The 25,086-nt window shown below is 40.3% G+C and overlaps 2 protein-coding genes across 3 annotated transcripts; one reads left to right on the top strand and one right to left on the bottom strand.

Annotated features, from left to right (window-relative positions):
* The first annotated feature begins 529 nt into the window (after window positions 1–529).
* On the top strand, window positions 530–14,122 carry DYTN (dystrotelin). 2 transcript variants are annotated; one of them, XM_072932351.1, is made up of 9 exons: window positions 530–618; window positions 1,277–1,348; window positions 2,704–2,815; window positions 4,957–5,102; window positions 5,820–5,988; window positions 7,653–7,723; window positions 9,743–9,902; window positions 10,502–10,973; window positions 11,504–14,122. In XM_072932351.1, exons 2-9 carry the CDS (start codon window positions 1,332–1,334, stop codon window positions 11,605–11,607), a joined length of 1,251 nt encoding a protein of 416 aa, XP_072788452.1. In that variant the 5' UTR covers window positions 530–618; window positions 1,277–1,331; the 3' UTR covers window positions 11,608–14,122. The 2 variants fall into 2 exon arrangements, with proteins under 2 accessions (XP_072788452.1, XP_072788453.1); XM_072932352.1 differs by lacking the exons at window positions 530–618; window positions 1,277–1,348; window positions 2,704–2,815 and adding an exon at window positions 3,537–3,797.
* Window positions 14,074–19,305, bottom strand: FAM237A (family with sequence similarity 237 member A). Its single transcript, XM_012574958.5, has 2 exons — window positions 18,891–19,305; window positions 14,074–14,950 (listed from the first exon to the last, which is right to left on the bottom strand). The coding sequence occupies exons 1-2, from the start codon at window positions 19,303–19,305 to the stop codon at window positions 14,802–14,804; spliced, it is 564 nt and encodes a 187-aa protein (XP_012430412.4). The 3' UTR covers window positions 14,074–14,801.
* Between the last annotated feature and the right edge of the window lie 5,781 nt (window positions 19,306–25,086).

Genomic DNA, 25,086 nt, shown 5'->3' with positions numbered 1-25,086 from the left:
ACTGAATATTGAGGAAAATCTCCATTATAATATTTTTATTTTAAAATAAAAGTCAGCTCTGCCATGAAAAAAGTAAATTATGTTGACTGCTTAGTTGTAAAGAAGGGCTGATGCAGAATAATGCTTTCCAACCAGTATCTGTAGCCATCTTTGCAAAAGGAAGCTTCAGAAGAGGTTATAGTGACATTTAAGTAGAGCTTCTAGTTGCTTAGCAGAAAAGAACAGAAACCCGTAGTTTTAAATTAGCAATTCACAATTTAAATAGAGCACTTCTTGTCTAAACATATTTAAATATTTTCCCAATGTTCTAATAATGATTTCATTGTTTCTTCCTTGCTTTCCTTCTCTTTTCCTCACTGTAGGGAGATCTATGGTCACAGCAGTCACGGAGAGCTTGTTAGGTACATAATATAGTGAAACTTTCTGGAGGGGTTTATTGGTTAGACTGCAATTACTATAGCAGTTTGAAGATAGCTTGAAGACAGTTCAGGCTCTGCTAAGATTCCAGGGTTTTTTTCCTTGTTTTCAGCTTTTTTCCAGTTTTATGCTGTCTATGATGGGAAGGAGACATTAATCACCTGTAGTGCCCTGAGAAGCCTTCTAAGAGACTTAAATCAGGTAATGTCAGTGCAGTGCTGTTACTCAACAGATTTTGTAGGATTGTGTTAACCTAGCACAAGAAAACCCTTCATGGTTGATATCTTTTATGTTTGATTACCTTATGGGACTAAAGTTAATAGGACACTGTGGACGTAGGGAGCTATCATGCAAAGTAGGTAAAAGAATCAAATTCTGTCCTTTTACTCAAAATAACCACTTTCATTAGTGAATGCCTCTGTGTATTCATGTTGCCTGAGCTTATAGGTCCTGGAAACAGCTGGATACAACTGCTCCTAAAGCAGATGTCTGTACTCAATAGAATAGGTTGCAGTTGGAGCATGTTGCCTGAACATACAGGTATTTCCAGCTGAACTGGTGCTGAAAATGGGATTTGAAAATGACCTCTGGGATTTAAACTCAGTGTTCTTCAGTAGTATATTGTGAAAATATAGTATGTTTATCCATTACAGTAAGTGAGTAGGAAACAAATCATTCACCCTGAACTGTGAAACTGCATACTGATGGCATGAATATGAATGGGCTTTCTTCAGAATAGTGTTTAAAATGGCATTGCTATAGATACTTCACCATCTGTGTGCTGTCACCATTGCAGCAGAGCATGATGGGAACATCTGTTTTTTATTGAGGTGTTTCTGAGCCTTTCTTCTTGATGTAGATCCCAGCCATTGTGGGAGAAGGCTGCACTCTGTCTTGTGTGGAAATTGCGATTCATGACTGTTTCCATGGGGTGAGTGAAATTCTGATGTCCTGGGAAATTATTCCGAATGTTGCAGATTGATTAAAACTTCAAGTGTATCACCACATAACATCCCCAAGTATCTACTTTTAAGAAGCAGGGCTGATCATCAGTCTCACAGTATGAGAGGATTTGTATCTATAGAAAAGATGCTCAGTAAGGTACTATTGAGGACTCCCACATTTATTCCAAAACCTTTGGAACCCAGTAACATTTTACATGAATGGAAAATTTATGCCAGCAAAATCCAGTATCAGAGCTTTTATTAGAGATTGTAGATAAACCACTAGTTTTTTCAAGTGAATGTATGAGCTTGAGACATGTATTTTTTCTAGGTTCTGAATGCACCTATTGTTGAAGAAAAATTCCTGTCTTGGCTGAGATCAGAGCCTGCTGTTCTCCTGTGGCTCCCTACATGTTACAGATTATCAGCCATGGAAATGGTTTCTCACCAAGCTAGATGCAGAGTCTGCAAAGTTTTCCCCATTACAGGCATCAGGTGTGTCAGTGGTCTTTAGCATCCACCCAGTTAGTTCTTACCATTGTTTGCATACCTTACAGGCTGTAACTGATGTACTAAGTAACAAGCTTTGGATGTAATCAAATTTAACCAGGAAAAGAGGGATAGAGAGAACCACTGCAGTCTATTGCTCAAGCCTTCATCCTACTTCTCTTTAGCTCACTAGCACAAACATGAAAACTTGCCAAAGGTAAACTGGCAGTCCAAAGTCAAAGGCAATTAAACCTGTGTATCTCATTTCTTAGTTATTTTTCCTGTAACCAGTTGTATTAACTGGCTTGTTAAGTTTTCCATCTTAGCATCTTAGTCATCTAAGTAATGTTATAAAATGGCATAGTGGTATAAAAAGAACACTACGCATTACCATCGGACCAGAATGCTCAGAAAAGCATTTTACTGTTACTATGTTCTCACTAATTGTAAGTTTATAGATTTAGTTTCTTGCATTTTTAGTTTTTTTGTTTATGCTTCGTATGTCAATATTACAGTTCCATGGAAGCAATAAATAGAGGTAAGCTGCTGTATAAGAAGCACATGAAATTGTAACTGCATTCTGAAAAATGGGAAATGGTGCTAGAACAATGTTTTCTTCCGTGGACTGCATTTCAATGCAGCAAATAAATAAGATCAAGGGTTTGGAGAAAAGTCCTCAATCAATTGGGCAAAATAACTTGAATTCAGAGAGTGCTGAGGAAAGCGATTATTCTAATGATGATGTTTCTTTGAATTTCAGAGGCCAGGGATCTGGGTTTCCAGTAATTAAGCTTACTTACACCAAGTTCTTACTTGTGGGGAGATAAAGAAATCTTTTTGTTTTCACTCACAGGTATCGCTGTTTAAAATGCCTCAATTTTGACCTTTGCCAAGCCTGCTTTTTCACTGGCCGTCTCTGCAAACCACATAAGAGATCACATCCTGTTGTGGAACACTGTGTGCAGGTAGAGTCCTATTGTACTGATTCATTTCCCTGTTGAGGTTCTTCATGGAGGCAAGTAGGCAGTAGATTCTTGAACTAGAAGCATTATAAAGTTATGTGTGTATTACCCATAATGGCCATGACATATCAGCATTATTAGTCTGGGAACAGGGAGACAGGAAAAGGACCAAAGCAGGCTTCTAACTTTAGAATTAGTGTTTTGTTTTGAAGTAACTGAATAGAGCTATGAAATATCCCAGTGCAAGTCTTCTTCTTAAGGAGTTTTATGGCAAATTTTCTGTTGGCAGACAATCCTTAAACCTGTGAAAAGTCCCCTCAATGTCCCAATGTTCCTTCATCCCAATCCCAATGCAGACTCATCCAGAAATTCATTAATCCTAAAGTTATACAAACTCCTGCATGAAATGTCTTTCTCTTTCTCTCTTTTCTGAATGTCTTCAGTTTTTTCCACTTTATTGTAAAGCTTTCTGACTCATTTGTCTCTGTCAGTTAGGGATACAGCACAAAGAGGCAACATGTGTCCAACTAAGATCACATACCTGGACTCTGTTACAGGGCAACATGTGCTATCATCACACTAGTGGCAAAATACAACACTGGGAATTGGTATTTGGAAGACCAGCTTCTCCTTTGAGCAGGAGATTCCAGATCTTGCACACAGCAGCAGATGGGCTTTTTGTGGATCTGTGTAACAGTATCCTTCTGTTCCAGTAAATGAGCTGAAAAGCACTTAGGAAAGTTTCCCTATAAACCTGTATGTCCTGGTCTCCTTCCCAATCCTCTGCACTTAATGTGAAAGATACCTGGGCAGCCAGTGTCTGCACTAAAACTAAAGACTCTTAGACTGCTCTTGTAGTCACCCTTTGTCTGGGGAAGCATTAAACTCTTGCCATTTCATTGCTGTCTTCCTGAAAAGAAAACCATACTGCTAACATTGTGAGAAATTGTATCTGGATGCTCAATATCTGCATTGAAAATAACAGGTCAGTCCTCCAAATATTCTTTCTCATACTCCATCTGTGACAAAGTAGGAAAATCAAATGTTAACTAAACTCTTCATTAAGAGATTTCTAAGTAGAGACCTTAAAATTAGTGTGAATGGAGAGTGAATGGGAATGTGTGTTTGTAGAAGCACCAAAAGGAAGGACGAATGCTAAACCAAGGCAGGAGATGTTGCAGCCTGGATCGTACCGATATTGTTGCTGCAGAATTGCAACTGAATCATTGGACTTAGCTTTCCTTTATGAAACCTTAGTCTAACACAAACTCTGTAAATATTACTCTATAGGCCAAATATTACAATACAGGCCAAAATCTATACCAAAATTTAAAAGATAAGCTACTCACTATGACAGATACCATTTTTGTATCTGTTGTGTGGAACATAAAATAATCAGTAGTAAGTTGCTATCCCCATACCTTCCACTCTTAGCAGATGCTGTCCTTGTCTGGGTAAGTATTCACACTGCTGTCTTTATTAGGGATTGAGTTGCTGAGTGGGGGTTTGAAATACCAGCAGAGTTTTTCCTTACCGTGCTGACACCTTGTGGTAATGTTACTACCATGTTGAGAAGCACTAGGAGACTTGTGGTGTGTTTTCCTGTTTTCCTGTTCAGTCTGTCAAGGCTCAGCCCATGTTCTGCAGCAGTCACCTGGGGCAGAATTGGTTGGTGTCCTCCAATAATACAGCTACTGAGCTTAGTTGTTGTACATGAGCCTGACACTCCTATGATAATGGATGTGTATTTTACTGTATTCTGTGAGAGGAGGATGTGAGGCATGGAAGACTTATATCTACAAATGCTTTATACAAGTATAAAAGTATTTCTTCCTTAGATACTAGTCAGCAGAATTATTGTTGTGACTGTGAGCTTAATCATTGTAGCTGCCAAAATCTTATGTTTAGGCATTTCCAGGCTGCCTGACTTTGATCCAGTCAGTATTTTGCCTAAAAGAATTGGAGCTGCTCTTGCCTGTGTTCCTGCAGCATTACCCACTTCAGCTCCCCTTCTAGGGCTCAGATAGCAGCCATGAGCCTCGTCAGACAATGAGCAGATGGACCTTTGCTTTGGAATACGTTTGTTTCTGGGCAGTACCTGTTTGAAAAGTCACTTTCTTCTTTATTATCCCTTGTTCCAATAGATGTCAGCAAAGGCGAACGCAAAGCACTTTCTGCGCACCATCAGGAACAACCTGTTTCAAGAGCGCTGCAGAAGAAAAGAGGCTCAGAGAAGGACAGCTCTGGAGTCAGTGGAGGAGAGGCACTTCCCTGCTCACAAAAAGACTTTGTGAGTTTTGGTGTCAGATGAATTTATAATCTCTGAATGTCAGGCTGTGGAATGCCTCTTGATTATGTCCTTTGACTAAAGGATTTTGTTATGACAGATACCATGTCATGATTTTTCTATTAAAAAGGGAAAGAATAACTGAGAAGTTGCTGCACATTGTTCTGTAGCTTAACTATGGTTACCATGCTGACAACCTAATAATCAGTTGCCTTATAAAATATAACAGGCTTGTGTTTTGCTTCCCTCCTTCCTTATGCTGTATTTTCCACTCTGTTCTATTTCTTATACTCAGTCTCGGGCTAAGCATTGCATATATTTACTACCTTTACAACTGAATGGGTTCTTAAGCACCTCCTCTGTGACAAATCCATTGGAAATTAACTGTGACTACTTTCCACATGTGACCCACAGTGCATTCACTGGCAGGGATTCTACTCAAGTCCCACTAAATTACAGATCTGTGGAATCACTCACAATAGCAAGTAGATGATCTCACCATTCCTCTTCTTTCTGACCAGTTGTTTTGTGTGCTTTGGTTAATATTTAAAGTCATTACTGTATTTCCACTCATCACAGTGGTTAATAATGAGAATTGGAGGTAATGTTTGTCTGTCTATTTATACTGCATTAGTTTTTTGCATTTGGATCTTCCTGGGTAGAAAAAACCATGTGAGTCCTGATCCTTTCCCTACTCATTACTTCTCTGTTGGTATATAGTTCTCCTGTGGAATTCAGCGCTTCATCACGACCTGGTCCTGAAAATGTGCCTTTCCAACTGGACAATTGTGTCCCAGAATCATCCAGATTCATACCTGAAAATAGGACTGTAATGCAGAAGAGTGAGAGTAACAACAAGACACCTGAGCAAGGCAAGACAATAGCTCAGGTGAGCAAAACACGAAGCAGTAATAGTGCTAAAGCTGTGAAGAAGATCTAGCAAGTTAATTATCTGCTTGCCTTCTAATTACAATGAAAATGTAATGGGCAGCTTCACCTTTCTGTTAATTCCTCACTTATGGTGAAAAATGTGGAATCTGAAAACTTAGTGAAGTTTGAATTTGTTATCTTCTCAAGATTAGTGACTAACTCCTTGACTTTCATGACCTTCTGAAGCACCTGTAAGAATATTTGCTTTGGGGTTTTTTGAGATGTCATAGAGTAGCATGCTAAAGTCTAGATGAGTCTGGAGTCCTCTTGCTATTCTGACAGTAAAAAAGGCCATCGTGTCTTCCTACTACAAGCAAATGTCAAAGAAGAATGCCTGAGTTCTTATTAGACTCAGGCCATTTTTGTTACCATGGAAATAGCAAGAGGAGAGAGTGGGCCCTCTTAGGATAAACCCAGAGCAGTGTCCACTCCAACTAAAATAGCTAATGCACAAAAGGTCTCTATTAATCCATTCCTAACTTGCCTCCAAAGAATCAAAAGAGTGGGTAGGACAGTGTAGCTAAAACAAAGTACATAGCAGTTTTCTGTTTCTATACTTTTTGAGAGATTGGTAGCTCTGCACTTATTCAGAATACAGGGAACACTGGGCTGTGTTCAAACCAGTTTCTGTCATCCACTCATCTTGTTCTTCCCAGGAGCCAAGGGGTGCAGTAACACAATACTAGCCTCTGTGTATCAGATATCCTTTGGCTGCTACTCCTGTGCTGCCTTTTGGAAGATCTGTCTTTTAGAACTCTGTTGCCCAGCTCAAGGTACAGTGCCAGCCAGCAGATATCTGCAGGAGATGTTGTGGGCAGACATTGCTTAAACATAGAATTTTGACAGTTGGCATTTGTCATTTTAGAAAACAGCAGGACAGGTCTGGCATCCCTGTGCTGAGATTCTGTCAGGTGCATTGCTCTCTTGTTTATTTTATCTCTGGGCTGAGAATCCCTTTTGAGCAGTTTTATATTCATTTCTAAGATATTACAGTGCAGGTTATTTCCACTTTGATTGAAGAGACATGGATTGTAAGTCCAATGATTGCTTTTAATAGAATCTATGAACATGGAGGTCCTGAGTGATCCAGCTCTTAGTCTCATAATTTCCTGGCACCTCTGATTCCTGCCCAACTTATATCATGCCTCAAAAGTATCTTAGCTGGTAAGTGTTTGTCTCCTTGACTTCTGGGCTACTGTTCTCTGCATGGTCCAGAGAATTTAAAGACCAGGAGTTTCTCTTCTCTCTTCTACATACAGTCTCTCTCTCCATCTCCTTGTCTCAAAGCAGTTGTGGGACTTGAGAGAGATTGTTCCCAAATCAAAATATTCCATTTTGCAGAAATTCTTGGGAATATGGATTTTGTTCTAACTTCGAACAAATTCTCATACACTTAAATTTGTCATAGAACAAAGAATTTGTTTTATAGAATAAATTTCCCAGCCATTAGAAATACTTTAATTCATCAGTTGATTGTAATATATTAAATTAAAATGGTTAACCAGTAATTCTGTAGATTCACCAGATTCAAAACTTTTCATACACTCCTATAATAAAACTTGCATATAAAAATTAAATGCTATTGCTGATAAATTTATGAACAGATACTTCTTTTTGTTGTAGGCAATAGCCTCTTTTGAAGCAGATGTGATAAAAATGCATGAATCCATTAAAAGCATTCACAGTGACAGCAGGTAGGTAAATGCAGTAGTAAACTCGGTGAAGACTAGTGGGCAGTGCTGCTCCAGCTGGAGGGCTAGAAGACAGATGATTTTTCCAAAGTTTGGAGATTTTGAGATTTAAAAAAATCCTATCAAATGAGGATGAATAATAAAAACTCAGCAACAAAAATTTTAGATTAAGATCACTAGAAAAACAATGGCAAAGCAAACCATTGTGGTTTGCTTTCATCAGCTTTTCTGCAATTGCTAGTTCACATTTCTGAAAGGAATTTTTAGAAAAAAAAGATGTTCATCCAGATAAAAATGTCAGAATAGCATACTTTTTCAAAATTTTCTCTCAATAAGGCCTAATCAAAACAAATTTCATAATTTGCATGAAGCTTTTAAATCAAAGTAGAATTTATTTCTAAAAAAATGCTGTACATCAAATAGAGATTAATAGGATGAATACAGTAACTACTAGTATAATAGTTTATCAGAGAAGTTCCTCCTGATAGTCAAATATTTGACACTGTAAAATATTAATTCCGTAATTAAGAATCTCTTGGGAGGCTTGTTTGTTTGGGTGTCATGGCAGGAGGGAAGTTGGTGTGTGAGCTACGATGCTTACCTTTTACTTGGATTTTTGCCTTCCCCCCCTTTTTTGTAGTTGTATATAAATGTGCTCTATATAACCATGCCTATGACCAGTGAAAATGATGGAATTACGGTGAAGTGTAGAATTCGATCCTGAATCTACTCCCTTTATTTCTTTCAGCATGTTCAATTCCCTCTGTTCCCCTTCTGTTTCATTCCAAGTGCAATTGCTGCTCCAAGTTCACAAAAGGGCACTCCAAGATTAGAGCTAAACAATTTCAGTTTCATTGTGGGTCTGTTCTCACTTGGGAAAATAAAGAGATATGACAAAGATCTTCAGCTTTCTTTTAGATTAGCAATTGTTGAGAGGATATATGGGATGCCTGCTCCTATAATGCTGCTCTGACCCAGAGCTTATCACAGAACTGGGTGAATGAATCACATTACTCATGGGAAGCTCTTTATTTTGTTTGGGACTGACTTCCAGCATTCACCTGTCTACTCTCAGAACTGGACGCTGAGTTAGTTGAAGGAGGACAGAATTTTACAGTCAGGAGGCCTTAAATGTTATTATAAAGGACCACTGTAATATTAATTTTAATTTTCAATGGTTTGACTCGCTGTCCCATTCAGACAAATCTTGTGTAGTTCAAGGGGGTGGCTGTCTCTAAGCCAAAGCATTACCACAAGAAAGTGGATCAAGTGAACTTCTGTATGTAACTAAGCATGGCAGATAACTATTTCAGATCTGTGATATGAAGCAGTTGGTTTATTACTGTAGTGTTAATAAACTTTCCTTTCTGCACCTCAGCTGTGAGGAAAGCAAAACTATTTCTACCCTGACTTCTTAGAGAAATCACAAATAGAACAGAATTATGGGTGGTATTACTGGCATACTGTGCTCTGAGTAGGTAATTTCTAAATCTCTGTTGTACATGGGAGGGTGGTACTTCTGTTTGCAGAAATCAGAGTGTTTTTTCAAGGGCAATTGGCCAGTGCAGAAGCTATTCGTATCATTAAAGAAACTGCAGAGAATACCACTAGCAAGAAGAAATTCTATCAAAGAGGCAGAACCTGCTTTTACTTCACTGTTGCCCAGGCATGTAATGGGAATTTTTTGCAGGTCAGGGAGTTGCTACAAGTAGTTTGCTTTTATACAGAGGGACTGCTATTGTCTCTTATGTTGCAGCCACCTTTGTGGGAAAGGTAAAACCTCAAGATGCAAGGTTCACTCCTGGCCACAGTTCTATTTAGCCTGGAATACTCATGTTCTTGCTAATTCCATGGGTACAGCCTAGCTTCTGAAATATTGGCCTCTAACCCCAAAACTGACAAGAATTTCCAGAACTAGTAAAGGGGATAAAGTTTGTGCTAAAGTGTTTGCTCATTTTCATGAATGCATATATTTGTGTATGTCTGGTCTAGCAAAAATCCCACCCTCTGTATCTCTGGTAGGTACATGAAGAAGCAGTTCAGCAAATGGAAGGACAAAATGCAATTTCTTCATAACTGCCAGGAACAGAAAAGCTGCAAAATAGAGGCAAAACTCCAAAGACTGAGAGTAAGCCATGAAAACCTACAAATGACACTGCAGCACATGAAGGAAGAAGTAAAGGTATAGTGATATATATATCAAGAATTGTCACAGCTATGAGCCATTACTGAACACTAACAACTGCTTTTCTTGTATACCAGCACTTTTAATAACATTTCATGCACTTCCACTTGCATTTTCAGTCATCTTAATTTTTTCTCCTTAGAGAAAGCAGATAAGGTCTTTGCAGCAGGGATTTTCTTGTCATTCTGTGCATATGTGGCATCTAGCACCAATACCCATGTCAGCACATTTAAATACTACAGCAATGAAAATAATGAATATTCCAATAAGAGTTTCCAACAGAAGTGTTAGATACTTCATTGCAGTCTCTTCTTCAGAGAAGAGTCAAAGTGAATAAATGTCATTCCTAATTGCTGCCTTTTACTGGGATGTAATACAGACATCTTATAGAAAATATTTTATTTGTTTTCAATAATAGTGATTCTTATCATTACAATTATTTCTGAGATTCCTAAAAAGCCCTTGTTTCACAGAAAATGTTTACATATTTTCCCCCTACAGCTTTTTAATAGCATTTTCTGCAATACTGTTTTAGTACTACTGGCAAATGGAAACCTTATTTTTACAATGTATTTTCTGTGTTTTGTCTATTGTAGACCATGTTGCAGTCATCAGAGTGTCCTTTTGCACAGTGTCATAATACAATGCCAAGAAATCCACATGTTCTGCTGGAAAGGAGAATGCAGAGTGAATTAAATCCTGCCCAAATAAGGCCTACTTCCAAAACAGGTGCAGAACGGAAATCTTTGAATCCCCCAAACTCTTTAAATAGAATGCAGCTTTTACAGACACCTGAGGTTCCCACTGCAGTGGAACTCATGTTCTCAGATGACCCACTGGAGTCAGTGTCTCTGCAGAGTGACAAACCCTTTATGGGACAGCATAAACAAGCAAAAGAGAAACAAACATATCTGCCTAAACTGACAGAAAACTCTCCTGGTGGAATGGGGAATACAGTTCTTATTCCCACGGCAATGCAGACACCACCTGATGAGAAGGAAGTGAGAGAGGAATTGGAACTGCTAATGATGAAACTGAAGGATACATTGTCTCTCCAAACCCAACCAGGTATAAGTTCTCCAGTCATCTTGTCACTGTCTTCTTACCTTCATCCTGTTTATTCCATAATATTGTTCATAATCGTGAACAATGATTTTAGAGGAAACTCAGAATCTTGCTTTAGCTTTTGTAGTATTATTCTATATAGTAAGGTAGAGCATATTCCAAATATATCCCCTAATGTTGGACTGATTTGGAACGGGATGAGTCAAAGCTCCTAAGAGATAATGAGTCTTGGCAGTCTATTAAAGAGCAAATTTAAACTGGTCTGGGTATGAGAGCTTTTTGCTCTTGCCACTTCTGTGACACTGTAACTATAACTCTAGTCCTAAGAGACTTCCAGCAGTACAAAATTCCTTTGTAATCAAAGGTCTTACACAGCAGAGCTTTGTTCAACATTCAGGATGCCTCACTTTTGATAATATGACAGAAAAAGCTGGTGCTTCTACAGAGCTATTGTAGAGATTCATTAAGAGTTTTCTAGTGCTCTGGCAGCATCCAGAAGCTTGGAAAGACTTAAAATTTATTCTACTTTTCAGCCCAACAAACTGCTTTGCACCAGGAGTTCTTCTCTACAGCTGAGCAAGTTTCTAGGTCCTTTTCTGACCTCATCAACCAAATAATTTCACCATCTTGTAAATGATGGAAACTACCATTCACCTTACAACTTCACTGAACTACTTAAGGTAATTGATGCCATGTCTCTTAAAAGAGACTCTTTAAAATGTCTCAGATGTTGCCTGTAATAACAGCATGACAGATTTCTGCATTTACTGACTTCACCTGGAACATTCTGGAGAGCTATATTCCTTTTCTGTTGATGATTTCCAGCTCCCGTGCTGTGACCTCCTCAGCAGTGCAAACCATTGCCCATTTCTCTCTCTTTAGCTGTTGATTTCCCATGGCCAAGTTACTTCTTTCGAATGGTGCTGTATTTCTTGTTGATGCCAGCAACCAGGAAAACACTTTTTCCTGTCATGTATAGAAGGATTTTAAAGACCTGAGAAATTGAAAATATTCAGTACCACTTCAGAGAGAAAAAAAAATATACAGTCAGTTATTTACTATCATTCTTTAGCAGGAGGTGCATAAAAATAGCAAATAACTGTTTGTATGTGCTCAAAACCAGTTATGGTTCAAGAAAATTTGCATACTTTTAAGGATTTCAGTTATGTCACTAAAACAATATCAGCTTTCCAAGAAAAAAAATAGTCCAAGTTTTTACAAGATTTTTTTCTGTGCTTACAAAGAAAATAAATTTCATTTGTGTGAAAACAAAATATTTTTGAAAGTTCTGGGAGAAAACTTAGGTAAATTTTCTGAAGCTTTGTTTCATATCTAATCAAACAGTGTTTAGGCTGATGTGATTGAAAAGGCTAATAAAAAGCATACGGCTTAAGACAAGCTGCTTAGAATCCACACAGATTTTCCTTGTGTTGTATTTTTCAGAATGAGTTATAGTCATCGAGATAAAGGAACTGCCTGACTCATTAAAGAGGCTAGAAATCTTATTTTCTGTTTGTAGCACCTCAGCCATCTTCTTGAAAGACCTTTCACTGTGGTATTGAGATTAATGAACATTCCTCATTCTTTCTGCTAGTTTTGGCCAAAGGAGGCCTGAATTACACATACTGCAAACACTGAAGAATTTACAGCAAGAAATAATAGTATGCTACTGGAAGCTAACAAGTGGTTTGTCTCTAGCAAAGGAAGAGTAAAGAGGGTGAAAATTAAAATAAAACAAACTTATTGAGGGAGGAAGGAGAGTCCCAGAGAACAAATAGTAATGAGGTAATTAGAAAGTGGATATACCCATATCACAACATAAATAAATACACTGTGAGATAAAAGCTTAGTAGTAAGCTTTTGCAATAAGCCAGTGCCAAGAGACACACACAACAATCCAAGGAAGCTACTTGTTGATTATGGGAAGATACCCATCAGCTTCTGATGAGGCTTTAAATCTCCTTCTAGTGTGTCCATTTGAATTAAACTTGGCTGGAAACAGTAGTAACTGACAAATGCTGGTTTGGTCTGAAGCAACATTGAACCGAACTGGAACACAAATTCTTACACATAGATATTCCTGAACTACCATGGACTGTTTTTTCATGTCATTATGTAAAGATTAAATAATTTTTTTTCATGCTAAGAAGCAGTTGTCTAGCTCACTGATCCCTGTAAGATGAAATGGACAAAATCACAAGGTCTTTATTTTGTTGTTATTCAGTTCAGCTGACAGTGAGGGAATTTCAGTCAGTCATGTTCATCCCATCCTTCTTCTGACACACTCTGACTTTGAAACAGTAAGCCAGGAATAACAATCCTATTCACACAAAAATCTGCCATGAATTTGATAAGGAAGAGTGGTAGGAGGCAATATCCTGTCTTTAAACACGGTGACATTTGTAAATGTTGTTGTATAGCAGATCAACTTTCATCTCAAACTGAGAGCCCTTGCTTTTTTTTTTTTAATATAGACACTCTTTTATCACTTGCAGCCCCTTTCTTATTTCAGTACAATTAATAATACAGATTGCCTCTTTACATCAGCAATTTCCAAATGTTTTCAATAGGGTGATCTATCCTAGAGATTGATCTGTTTTATCAGTCTTGGCTCCACTTCCTTTCCTCCCATGTGGCAGGAAAGCGTTCTCATAGGCTGTGGCTGCAACTGGAGGTCTGTTGCTGAATAAAACAAACTGTGTTCCTGTGTTTATCCTGCTTTAGTATTCTCTCTTAAACACTTAAATAATCTGCTGCATGCTTAACTTGAAGCACAAATTCAGTACCAATGAAGCTGCTAGCCCTCATACAGTTTTTTATTTGCTTCCTTAAGTTAGGATTTCCCTCAATGGGACTGTGATTAAGCCTTATTTTGTTCATGCCAGTAACCATTTCAAGATTTCTTTACATGTTTTGTGACTTGAACCTATTTCTGCAAGTTGAACAATGAGGAAGTCCATTTTTTGTGGGCATTTGGGAAAAAGAAAAAAAAAAACCACCAAATATTGCTACATGCTCAAGGAAAGAAACTAAATGTAATAGCCCTGGAAAGATGAAATTCATGGTTTCATCCAGCCAGTCAGGCAATAGAAATAATTTATCCCATAAAAGCAATCAAATGTTACCTGCCATAATTTGTTTTGCATTAGTTTAATGTCAAATTGCCTACTACAGTTATCAATAAGAGTCAGAAAAAACTGATCTTTCTACAAAGAACTTGTGAACTAAAAAAGAAGTAAATGCAAGTTATGTATGAGAATTTTTGTGATTAAACATTGTAAGTGTGAAAGCAGAGGACCTGGTAAAATCTGTTAACCCTTTTACTGGAAAGCTGAAAACACTCTTGGAAGGTACCTTTCATGTAGAAATATGTACCATTTTTCTTTAGTAGGATGATGTCTCTGAGCAGGGGCTGCTCTGAACAAGTGTACAGCTCTGCATACAAGCAAACATCACCATCTCTTCTCTAATCCTGTCTTGGAGCCAGTGGAGGGTTTTTGACAACTTCCTTCTCTTCTCATCTATGTTTTATTGAAGGATCAGTTATTTCCTGGTTTGGCACCCAAAAGACAATAGTTTGAACAAATCACATGTATTACAAAAAGCCTGATATACACACAGATTAAAGCAAACAACTGCTTTTAAATCATGCAGTTTAGTAAGGCGACTTAATTCATAGGTGATTAAGAAAACCCATAAGTCCAAGTTAATCAGAGATGTAGTGCTTGAGGTTCATGTGTTCTTCCACCACATAAATTGACATCAATGGGAATTAAAATACAAAACATAAAGAGAAATAGTTAAAAATTATCTACAAATCAAAAACTTAGACTAAATGTGTAATTTCCTCTTTTTTCCTAGCTCTCCAATGATTCTTCCAAGTAATATAGATCTACTCTTATGTATATGGATACTTATTAAATCTTCAATTGACTCTTTGTTCTTCAGAACTGGTGACCTCTGAATATGAGAAAATGTTCCTGAAAAGTGACATAAAAATGCATATAAGTAAATAATTTCCAAATAGCAAAGAGCAGCTGAATACTCAGTTTCCCACATCCATGTTTCCTCTGCCTTTAGCTGCTGCTAGTCCTATTTTATCAGCATTGCCCCCAAGCCTCTTGCTCTGGTGATAGCCATATCCCTCCATTTGCATGTTGCCTTTCAGTGTCAAGTCACTTTGATCTTTTCCCAGTATGAACCTTTTTCTTTAGTCTTCCTGTAAAACTCTTCTACTTGTAATTAGCAGAATCAAAGTGCTTAAGTCTACTCAGAATCCGACTACCCCACTGGTCAGAGGTTATCAACCTCTCTGCACAGTGGGTGAGATCTCTCACACTGTCTAGTAGCACATTTGTTATTTCCTTGAGGAACTTTGGGGCGTTGTCTATGCAACATTCTCTAAAAGGCAGCTGGTTGGCTTTCTTTCTTTTAGATATATTTGTCTTCTGAAAAAGTCACTTACTAATACAATACCTGCTTATTTACCAGACCTCAATTGTACAATAGCCTTTGCTCCACTACCCCTCCTGACACCCTGCAGAGTTGGGACAGGAAATTATGTCTCTCTTGGGCCAGGTGCAAAGGGTGGTCTGAGCCTAATCACCTGCACCTGTGAGGGAGGCGTGCACAGCTGAGGCCACTGAGTGGTAAGGGACAGTGGGACTGCTGGGCAAGGAGAAAAGAGACAGAAGGTTTGAATCTGTGGTATTCAGATGTTTGTAGGGAGGATGTGCTATGTGGCTTCTTGAGGAGGATCTTCTTGTACAGCTGCTCTTCAGGAAGATTGCTGTGAGTACAAAAGTGATGTTTTCTTTATGGTTCTAAAGTCTTATTTTGTTTAGAGTTGCTATAACTGTAATGTAACTACAGTGTTGTAATAGATTGGAAATGCATTTATGAAACCTGCTTTTTCATAGTGTTTGGGTGTTTTTAGGGAAAAGGGATGACTTACTAAAGATAGCTTGGCTAGGTATCTGAAAAACACTCCCTACTTGTCTCTACTTAAAGATGTTTAAGAATTCTCTGAAGAATATCTAGGAAGTTGAAATGCTGCTGCGTTATGATTTTAGGTAGATTGAGACAGTTTGTCAGATTACTTGTATTCAACTGTTCTGATTTTGAAGTCTTTTTCATTGATTGTGTGGAGTTAAGGAGTATCTTCAGACTGTGAATACAGTCAAAAGCCTGGAGGGACCAGACTGGTCCAGAAAACAGTGTTTGAATCTGTAAGTCTGGAACTGGGCTACTTCTCCCACTGCTTAGTGCACACTTGAAGAGAATTGTTTCGCAGGAGGACCAAGTATGGGTAACTGTGAAAGTGCCTCTAAGATGTGACAAAGTAGTTTTGTTTGGGGTTTTTTGCTTGGAGGACTTTTTTTTTTTTTTTTTTTTCCTCCTTAGAAAAGTTCCTGATTCTCAATCTTCACCAGGAAGATTATCCATTAGTTCTGAAATGTAATACTACTAATACCTTAACATCAGTATTTCTGTGCCAAGTTCAAATATCTGTCTTGCTTTTCCAATTCAGTGATATATTTAAGGAACTACAGGCAATGCAGATTGCTCCTCATTCCTGATTTATGATCCTGTTTGCAATTAAAACAACAAAACAAGCCCCAAACATATTGAAATTTTAACTATTTAAGAGGAGTAAGATTACAAACTTGGGTATGAAGCAATAAAGTTATCAACCATTGCAAAAGTAATAGTATAAAACAAGAAAATTTGCTTTATTGTTGGATTTCTGGAACAAGCCTACTGAAAGCTATTTATACCTGCCCATGCAGCTGTGAAGTACACAAGGTCATGGGGCTGAAGAAAACAGGCTTGTACCTCTGTGCATAAGAAGTGCAAAATCTATTCCTCATCATTTGCTATGCTATTTCTACCTGTGATTATTACCTGTTGATTTCTGCCTTCACTGGTGAAATAAGGCAGTTGGACCACAGGTTACAAAGATTAAAACAGCTGGCTTTGTTAAGAAACTGGGAGACTTGGATGAGAAGTTAGATAGATGGCTCCTCTAAAAAAAATTAGGCTGTCGCTGCTATAAGCTACCTGCAACAGACTGATGTTAATCAGTTGTACAGAGAAACCAGATTAACTGATTAAAAGTCACAAAACAAAGAGGGCCTGAATACTTAGTAGTACTTAAAATCTCTTTGTATTAGAGTGAAGAGTAGTCAGAATTTATCATAAAACCCTTAACTTGATTCTTCAAAATACATCAGAGTGTTACTCTTTAATCTTGACTAGAACAAAAGCTCTTTGTATAGGAAAATCACAGTGTGATATAGATATGTAGAGTCAGATGTAAGCTCTACAGAGGCTTAGTGGTAGTTTAGACAGTGATATTCAAAGCTCCAATCCCAAACAAAAAATAATTGAATGCTTTAACCTGGGGGGTTATCTCAGGTTTTGACAATACTACTGCCTTGTGTGTCTAAAGCTGGATTCTGTTTGCATCCAAAAGTGTATCAGTCTGGTAAGGACTGAGCAACTTGTTGCCTGTGTGATGTCTAAGACCACTTGGAAACCAGAAGCGAGTTCTGTGCTGCATGCCAACACAGTAAAGATCCAGTCAGAGCTCAGATTCTTCCCAGAGCAGAATAGGATCCAGTCCTTGCTTTTAAATTGCAGGTAGTGGTTGTTTGACTCATAGATTAGAAATTGACCCTGTGTGTGTTTGAGTTTTTCAGTCTGAGAGGATTGATTCAAATTCAACTCATATCTCAAAGTTCAGGATCCTGCCTGTAGGTAAGAGGTTAAGGACCTCTCAGTCCTTCCTGTCTCAGATTCTAGCTTTCAATACCCAAAACTGTTTAAGGTTTGTGGGCAAGAGTGGAGTGGTCCACTGTGGTGTTGTCCCTGAGATGCAAGAACCCTGAGTTCAAGTCAAGTTTTTACAGACACTCTAATGGGTACTTGCTCAGAGAGGCTCTTCATTATTCCATGAACATTCCCCCCAAATATCTTAATAACTGAGACACTGCTCTAGCAAGTGGAGATAAGGGTCTCAATCCATTGAAGTGTAAAGGCAGTTCTGCCTTCTCACTGTGGGCTCATGCACTACACTGTCAGTGATGGAAACAGCACTTCTACCTCTCCACCAAATTATAGCACCTACCTCTATCTGTAAGTGGATATTCTCTGGGCAAGGATAGATCTGTTGGTAGCAGGATCAGAACTGAAGCCTTGGAAGGGACTGAGATTTAGGGAAAGTTATACTGTGTCTCCCTTTTGGGAATGAGGATGGTAATTGACATGCATATGGAGTTGGTGGGGGGGCTGGGAACCTGGAGACTAGGAATTGCAGCATTTAGTGTCACAGGTAGTGGTGTTCTTCCTGAAGCTGTAGTGTGCCTGAAAGCCTGTATGCATCTAAATCTGAGGTCTGTTTCCATTGTGTGTTGGGTAAAGTTACCAGTATGGAAATGAAAAGTAGCTGACTGCTAGATGGCAAGCACGCACACCTTTACCCTTCTGCCCAAAGGCTGCCACTCTCTCCAACAGCACAGTGCAATGCATTCCTCTCAGAATGGGGAATTCAGAACTAGCCTCTTCCTAGCACAACTGTGGTAAAAAGGCTGGTGTGGAAGAATATATTGGTATATTCAGTTGCTGAGCTGCCTTCTTTTTTGAATCCTCCTGTATTACACTTTCTGCTGCTTTTCCTGCCCTATCAAACTGAAACTTAAAAGCTGTTGTTAGTTCAAGTTTTTAGAGGTAAAATTTTTACTGAGATCACACTGAACATAAACACAGCTCTACACGTGACTGGGAGGAGTATGGGTTTTTTGCACAGCACTTTCCTCTGTTGCTGTATTATCACCACATAGCACAATAGGCCTCAATCTCTTTTCTTTCCCACTAGATTCTAATTATTGCCCATTAGATGCATATTAAAGGACTAGTGACCTTGGTTTCTCCCTATGAACTGAGAAGGTAGAGTAGCCATCTTCTGGCTTCTGGCAGCTTCTGACAGCTGCCTTCTCCCCAGCCCATGGGTTCTGGAGAGCACACAGTCCACATAGATATCCCAGAAGAGCTGAGCCAGGTCCCAGAACAAAGCCCCATGTTTCAGGTTCTCTGAGGATTTCAGAAAGATCATGAAGTCCCAAAAGCCACTAACAGAGTCAGAAATGTGAGGCTTCCTCATCTCCAGTAAAACAGCCGAGGAGGATTCCCAGCACTGGGGGTCTGCCCGCCCAAGGGCCAGTGGATCAATTTGACTATGGCAGAGAAAAGGTGTCACACAGAACACTGCCATGAGTAAGAGAGAGCAGGTGAGTCTCATGGTGCAGTGGATTCTTCCTCTGCTTCCAAGATCCATTATGTCACTGAAATATAAGAAAGCCAAGAGAAGCTGAAAAAGTCTCACTCTTAGATGCAGGAATAAAATCCCGTTATTTTACATGATATGCAAGGCACTTAAATATTGTTTCTCTGTTCCTTAAAGATTTATGTAGGCTTTTTGCATGTATATAAATACTACAGGAGTAGCAATGCTCTGTGCAGTAGAAGCATGTGCAAAAATTTTTAATCATCCTCAGATCTGAATGATGAACTCTTATCTGGAAGTACTTAACATTGGCAGTTTTTTTGCCATTTTTGCTTTACAGATCCCAAATGTATTTCGGTAAAAATCCATTCCTTTTTATAATTTAAGTTTTTTGGCAGCCTTGCTTTTCTCAAAATTTTATGAGCCCTTTAAAATAGTCTTCAGAATCACAAGGATTAGTGAACAGCAGGTGGAAAAATTTTGTTGAAAATCTGTTTTAATGGTTGTAATTATTGCAGGTTTCAGATTAATCCACTGACCAGGAGTGGCCTAGGTGCTAAAGGGCAGAACAGCTCTGAAAAGAGGGTATAGCAAAGCCATCCCATAGCAGCTGTATTGTACAACATGTACCATGCATATAGAATCTTAGAACAGTTCAGGTTGTAAGGGACCTCTAAAGGTCTCTAGTCCAACCTTCTGCCATTGGCAGGGACTTCAACCACATCAGATTGCCCAGAGTCCTGTCCAACATGACTTTGAACTTTTCAGGGATAGGGCATCTTCCACTTCTCTGAACAACCTGTTCCAATCCAGTGTCTCACCCACCCTCATTGTAAAATATTTTTTTTCTTTATATCTAATCTAAATTGATCCTCCTTCAGTTTGAAACCATCACTCTTTGTCCTCTTGAGGCAGGCCCTGCTAAAAAGCCTGTCCTCATCTTTCTTATAGGCCCTCTGTAAGTGCTGGAAGGCTGCAGCAAGGTCTCCCTGGAGCCTGCTCTTCTCCTGGTGGAACAGCCCCAACTTTCTCAATCTGTCTTTTCAGGACAGCTGCTTCACCTTCCTCATCATTTTTGTGGCCCTTCTCTGGACTTGCTCACTTTCCTGTGCTGAGATGTATTTATGTATATGTAAAAGTATAGATGTGTATTGCAAATCGCTGAGAATTGACTGTTAAAACTTTGAAATTTGCTAAGTAGTATCTGTAATGGATAGGTAGAAATTCTGAGAATTATTACCTTTTGTGGACAGAAAGGCCCTGTTTTCTCCATCAGATTTCATTTCTAGTACATACTTCTTTGTTGTATTTTCTAGCATACTTCTAGCATTTCTGATGTTGAACAAGTTTGAGGGGTTGTTTTTAGTGTAGGTCATGGCATATGGAGAACCCATTTGTAGAAATCAGCTACATCTGAGATCAGCATTGAGGACAAAATTCTATTTAATGTATGTGCTGATCTGCTGAGTATTCGTGCTTGTACATTTTCAGTTTGGTTGTTGGGGGTGGGAAGCTACTTCTCTTAATGAACTAGATAAGCAACTGGCTTTTTGTGTAGAAGGTCTCTTCTATGAGTGGTCCTGAAGAAGTGTTCCTTTGCTACGTGAAGAAAAATGCCAAAGGCAGGATATTGATGTGCAGAGGGATTGTACATGAAAAATAGCCCAGGCACAGCCTGTGTGTGAGACTAGGGAAGAATAGTCTGCTTTGTGGAATATATTTCATTGTAGAACTAAAGGACTCTTCAGAGATTTCAGTCCTAGCAATGTTATTCTTACCTAGCCCCCTGTCTGGCTACCTGGTCAGGTTCTGGGAATATTGTTGAGGTATTCAGACTTTACTCCCCAGCTGCCTACAGTCACTTTTTAATCTGAGTTTGGGTGTTGTGAGAAGAGCTGGCTTGGCAGCCCTGGACCTGAACATTGCATTAAAGGAACAAAAGAGGGACAGCTTGCTCTTCCCACACTGCTCTGCCTAGTGGATGTCACTTATGACAGTGGTGGTAGTAATAGGGCTGTCCTCCTGCTGCTTCCGAGATCCCCAAGAAACATCATTCTTCTGTACCCTACTCCACAAGGCAGGCTTTGATTGCTTTCTCAGAAGCAAGCAAAAAACATGCTGTGAGTCACTACTTCATTCTTGTTTGTGCATCAGAGCCCTTCCACTGGGCACAGACACCTGTGTGCCATGCAGTATGCACATATGTCTGTTCACTGAGACTTTTTCAAGGGACATAGTTAACTTTATCAAATTTCTGGTTATCAAAGCAATTTAGCAGTCTCAAATATGACCATGAGGGTGATGAGAAGACACGGGACAGTGAGCGGGGAACCCCAACAACAACAGATTGTTCAAACAAAGGAATAATACAAAAAGAAGCTAAAAATACTAAAATCCTTTAAATGATGGTTCTGTGATTTTGGCAGATCCCATCTCATATGTACAGGTTAAAAACTGAACTGGTTTCTTTGCATTTTCTGTTCCCCAGCACTTATTCTGAACTTTACATGTTACAAAACTGGGTAAGACAAGGGTTCTGGATTTGTCAAAACAAGGGGACAGCCCTGGCAAGGAGTTGGTAGTGCATTAATATGAGAATCAGTGCCCTTGAAAGTATGATGTGCATGGGATTAGTAAGGGCCAGTTGCAAAGGCCACTAGTCCCTATGATTTGGTCATACTCGGGCAGCACTCTGCTGTTAGTCGTCCACAAGGTTCAAGATTGTTTGATTTTTTAGATAGTTGAGAGCTGGAGGGGATGCCCAGGAAACGCCAAATTTCATTAATCTCCTACCTGTGCATGTGGTGAATGCTTCCATGTAATTCTTCCCCTACGCCCTCCAATCTGTTGATCTTTCTGTCCTTACACTGAAGTTTGTGTGTGTGTGAATGCTATTTACACTTCCCGGTTCTGACTTTTCCCACTCTCCCCCCTATCCCCGCTCCTCCTTGCAGCGTAGTCTCCTGCTCCGCTCTCCGGCATGGATAATGCCTTACAATAATAATTTAAAAGTTAATCAGTTAATTTGTTATTATCGTCTAACTCGGAGCTCCCGTTACGGTAGTCCCTCGGCCGTGCGGCTGCCGCAGCCGGTCCCGGGCCGGTGCAGCATCCCCGGGCAGTCCCGCGCGGCTCCCGGAGCTCCGGGCAGCGCCGCCGCCGCCGCTCCCTCCCGCCCGCTCCGCTCCCGCCCCGCCCCGGCGCCGCCGCAGCTCTCGGCGCTTACCTCGGCGCTCCGGCCAGGGCAGGGCTCTCCGAGCCCGCTGCCGCCGCCGCGCTCCTTAAGAAGCCGGAGCGAGCAGCCCCGCTTAGTTTTTACGTCAGGGCTCGAGAGCAGCCCCCACCCCCTGGGCCCGGCCGCCGCTCCCGGGCACCCGCAGCTCCCGCTTTCTCTGTGCGGAGCTGTCCTCGCTGCAAGTCTGCTCCGCTTCTCCGTCCCGCCTGTCCTCCTCTGCCTGAGAGCCCCGGCCCTCCCGGGGCAGCCCGGTGGCCGCGCTGCCTCTGGCCGAGGGAAAGGGGTGCGCAGAGCGGTGGAACATAACAGAACTGGCAAAGCTGCGGCCCTCCCCTTGCTGCACCGGGGAGGGCAGGAGGGGAAGAGTAGAAAGCAAGTCTGCCCTTGGAGCTCATGTTGTCCAGAGCTGGCTCAAACCTCAGGAATTTTGCTTTATGTGCTTGGCTGTTGCAGATCCCTCCACCCCAGAGCAGGAATCTGTGTGGCACGACTGGAGCTATTTGCTGGCTAGGGCTCAGCCCACGTGCTGCAGCTCATGGAAGTTGAAGCAGAGACACAGAGGAGAGCCACAGAAGGGCTCTGCTTAAAGGCATTAGTTGAAGTAGTTGGGCTGAGCTGCCCACTGCAGCTCAATTTACACAACTAACTTGGAGAGCTGTACATTCTCCAGTGGAGGAGGATGGTCCGGTCCCATTTTCCCTCCTAAGAATAAGAATGTGGTCTACTCTTGTTGCATTTTCTCTCTGTGAGGTTGTCAGCTGGATTATGACTTCTGTGTAGCAGCTGGAAAACCTCTATGTGTTGGAGAAATGAGTTAAGCTAGTAGGGAAGGGAAAGGAAAGCACTGATGAAAAGGCTGTCTCCTGTTATGTGCAGTATGGAGAGAAAAGCCTGAGCACAACTCTACAACTGACAACTCTGCCTGTGCTCACTGTGCCTGCTGTGATCCCCTTGCATACAGAAAACATACTACTCAAAGAGCTGGGGCTCTGTGACCATGCTGATAACCAGTGTTGGGCAGAACTTTAACACCAGCTATTTGAAGCAATAGGCAGGTGAGACCATTCTTTTTTTCCTCTCTCTGTAGTTTCTAGGCCAAACCATGTAGCACCTTGCTGCATGTCTGAAGCCAGTGCAGTTGTACCTGTCCATACCAGCTGGGCTGCAAATTATTTGTTTTTCCAAGGCTCTCACTGGCAGCTCCCTTTTATCTCTGCATGTGGAATCATAATCCCTCCTCCAGAAAACAACTGTGTTTCAGTAGCATGAGGCTTATCTTAGTTGAAGACAGTGGGGCTGCACTGGTTTGCATCAGCTGGAAAGTTGGCTTGAGACTCTGATTTCTCTGATGTTCATCAGTACCTTCGTAGTTTGCATTCTTTCTGTGCATCCAGTCCATGTAAATGGAGAAGCAGCTTCCTTTCCAAACTCTTGGTCTTGCGACATGCTTGTGACAATAAACACTGCTTTTCTTCTGATGCTTTATCTCCTCAATTAGCAATCCCTGTCAAAGTGTATTTTGTGTAAGTAATGCTACTGTTTAACAAAAGTGCAAGGGACTTTTTGTGGATGAGAGAACACTGGCTAGAACCTTTGTAAAGAACTGTACTGTAGGACTTTGGCCAACTTGCAAATGTTCCATTTATTTGGCTAGAAGTGTGAGTTTGGGAATAGTGGTCACCAACTGCTGAAACAGACTTCAGGATGAAATAAAGAGTGTAATACCTTGCAAGGGACCCTTGCAACGTGGTGGAGGACCTTTCTTATGCAGGATCTCAAATATTTCTTCTCCGTGCTATCAAATATAGGCTATTCCAGTGGACTTCCTTCTCCTGGGTTCTAGGGCTGAAATGATCCTTAAGGATCAGCTTTTTGCTTGATCTGTTTCCTTTTAAAGTCTGTTCTGTACCTGATTCTGGACCCATGTGCAATCTGGAGCCCCCTTGGCAAGTGGGTAGCTGGTGTACTTCTTGCCTCTGTATTTGGGGGTTGAACCAGGCAAAGGAGAGAAGGAAAGTGTGCAGGTAAGATCTGAGTGTTGTGATGGAACCTCTAGGCAGTTCCTGGGTAGAAAAGGCTGTGGGGCTGCTTGTGTTCATGGTTGGCTTGGCTGCAGAGGCCAGAGCTGAGCAAGATTAAAATGCCACAGAAGTGGTTTTTGCTGCTTATCTATATCTGTGGTGTGTCAGTCTGAGGACTGTCCTCCATGTTGTTAAGGGTAGAGCCAAATGGAAAGGAAATGATAAAATGTTTCTTTTGAGTTGACAAATTTCTGTCAACCTGCAGCCTTTGTAGATTAATTGTTAAGAAGTGAGTTTGAGTCCCCTTCTGGGACACGCTTTATCTGGTTTTGGATCAAGAACAACATTGGTCTCATTCCGCTCAGAATCCTGGCAGACCCAAGGGTATTGAACCAGGGGCTCTCACAGAAATGAGAGTTGCTGCTCAAGGGAAATACTGCTGCAGATAAAATAGTTGGCTCCACAAATACTTCCTAAGCCTACTACATTCTGCTCCTTCTGAACCAAAGCACTTATATTCTATTTCTGGGGAAGAGCTTTTTGATAATTAGATTGATCACCTCAGCCTCCTAGTGG

This window comes from Taeniopygia guttata, chromosome 7, assembly GCF_048771995.1.
Source record: "Taeniopygia guttata chromosome 7, bTaeGut7.mat, whole genome shotgun sequence".
NCBI classification, from domain to species: Eukaryota; Metazoa; Chordata; class Aves; order Passeriformes; family Estrildidae; genus Taeniopygia; species Taeniopygia guttata.
Note: the sequence above shows the minus strand (reverse complement) of the source record. Positions and strands in the feature narration are given on the sequence as shown.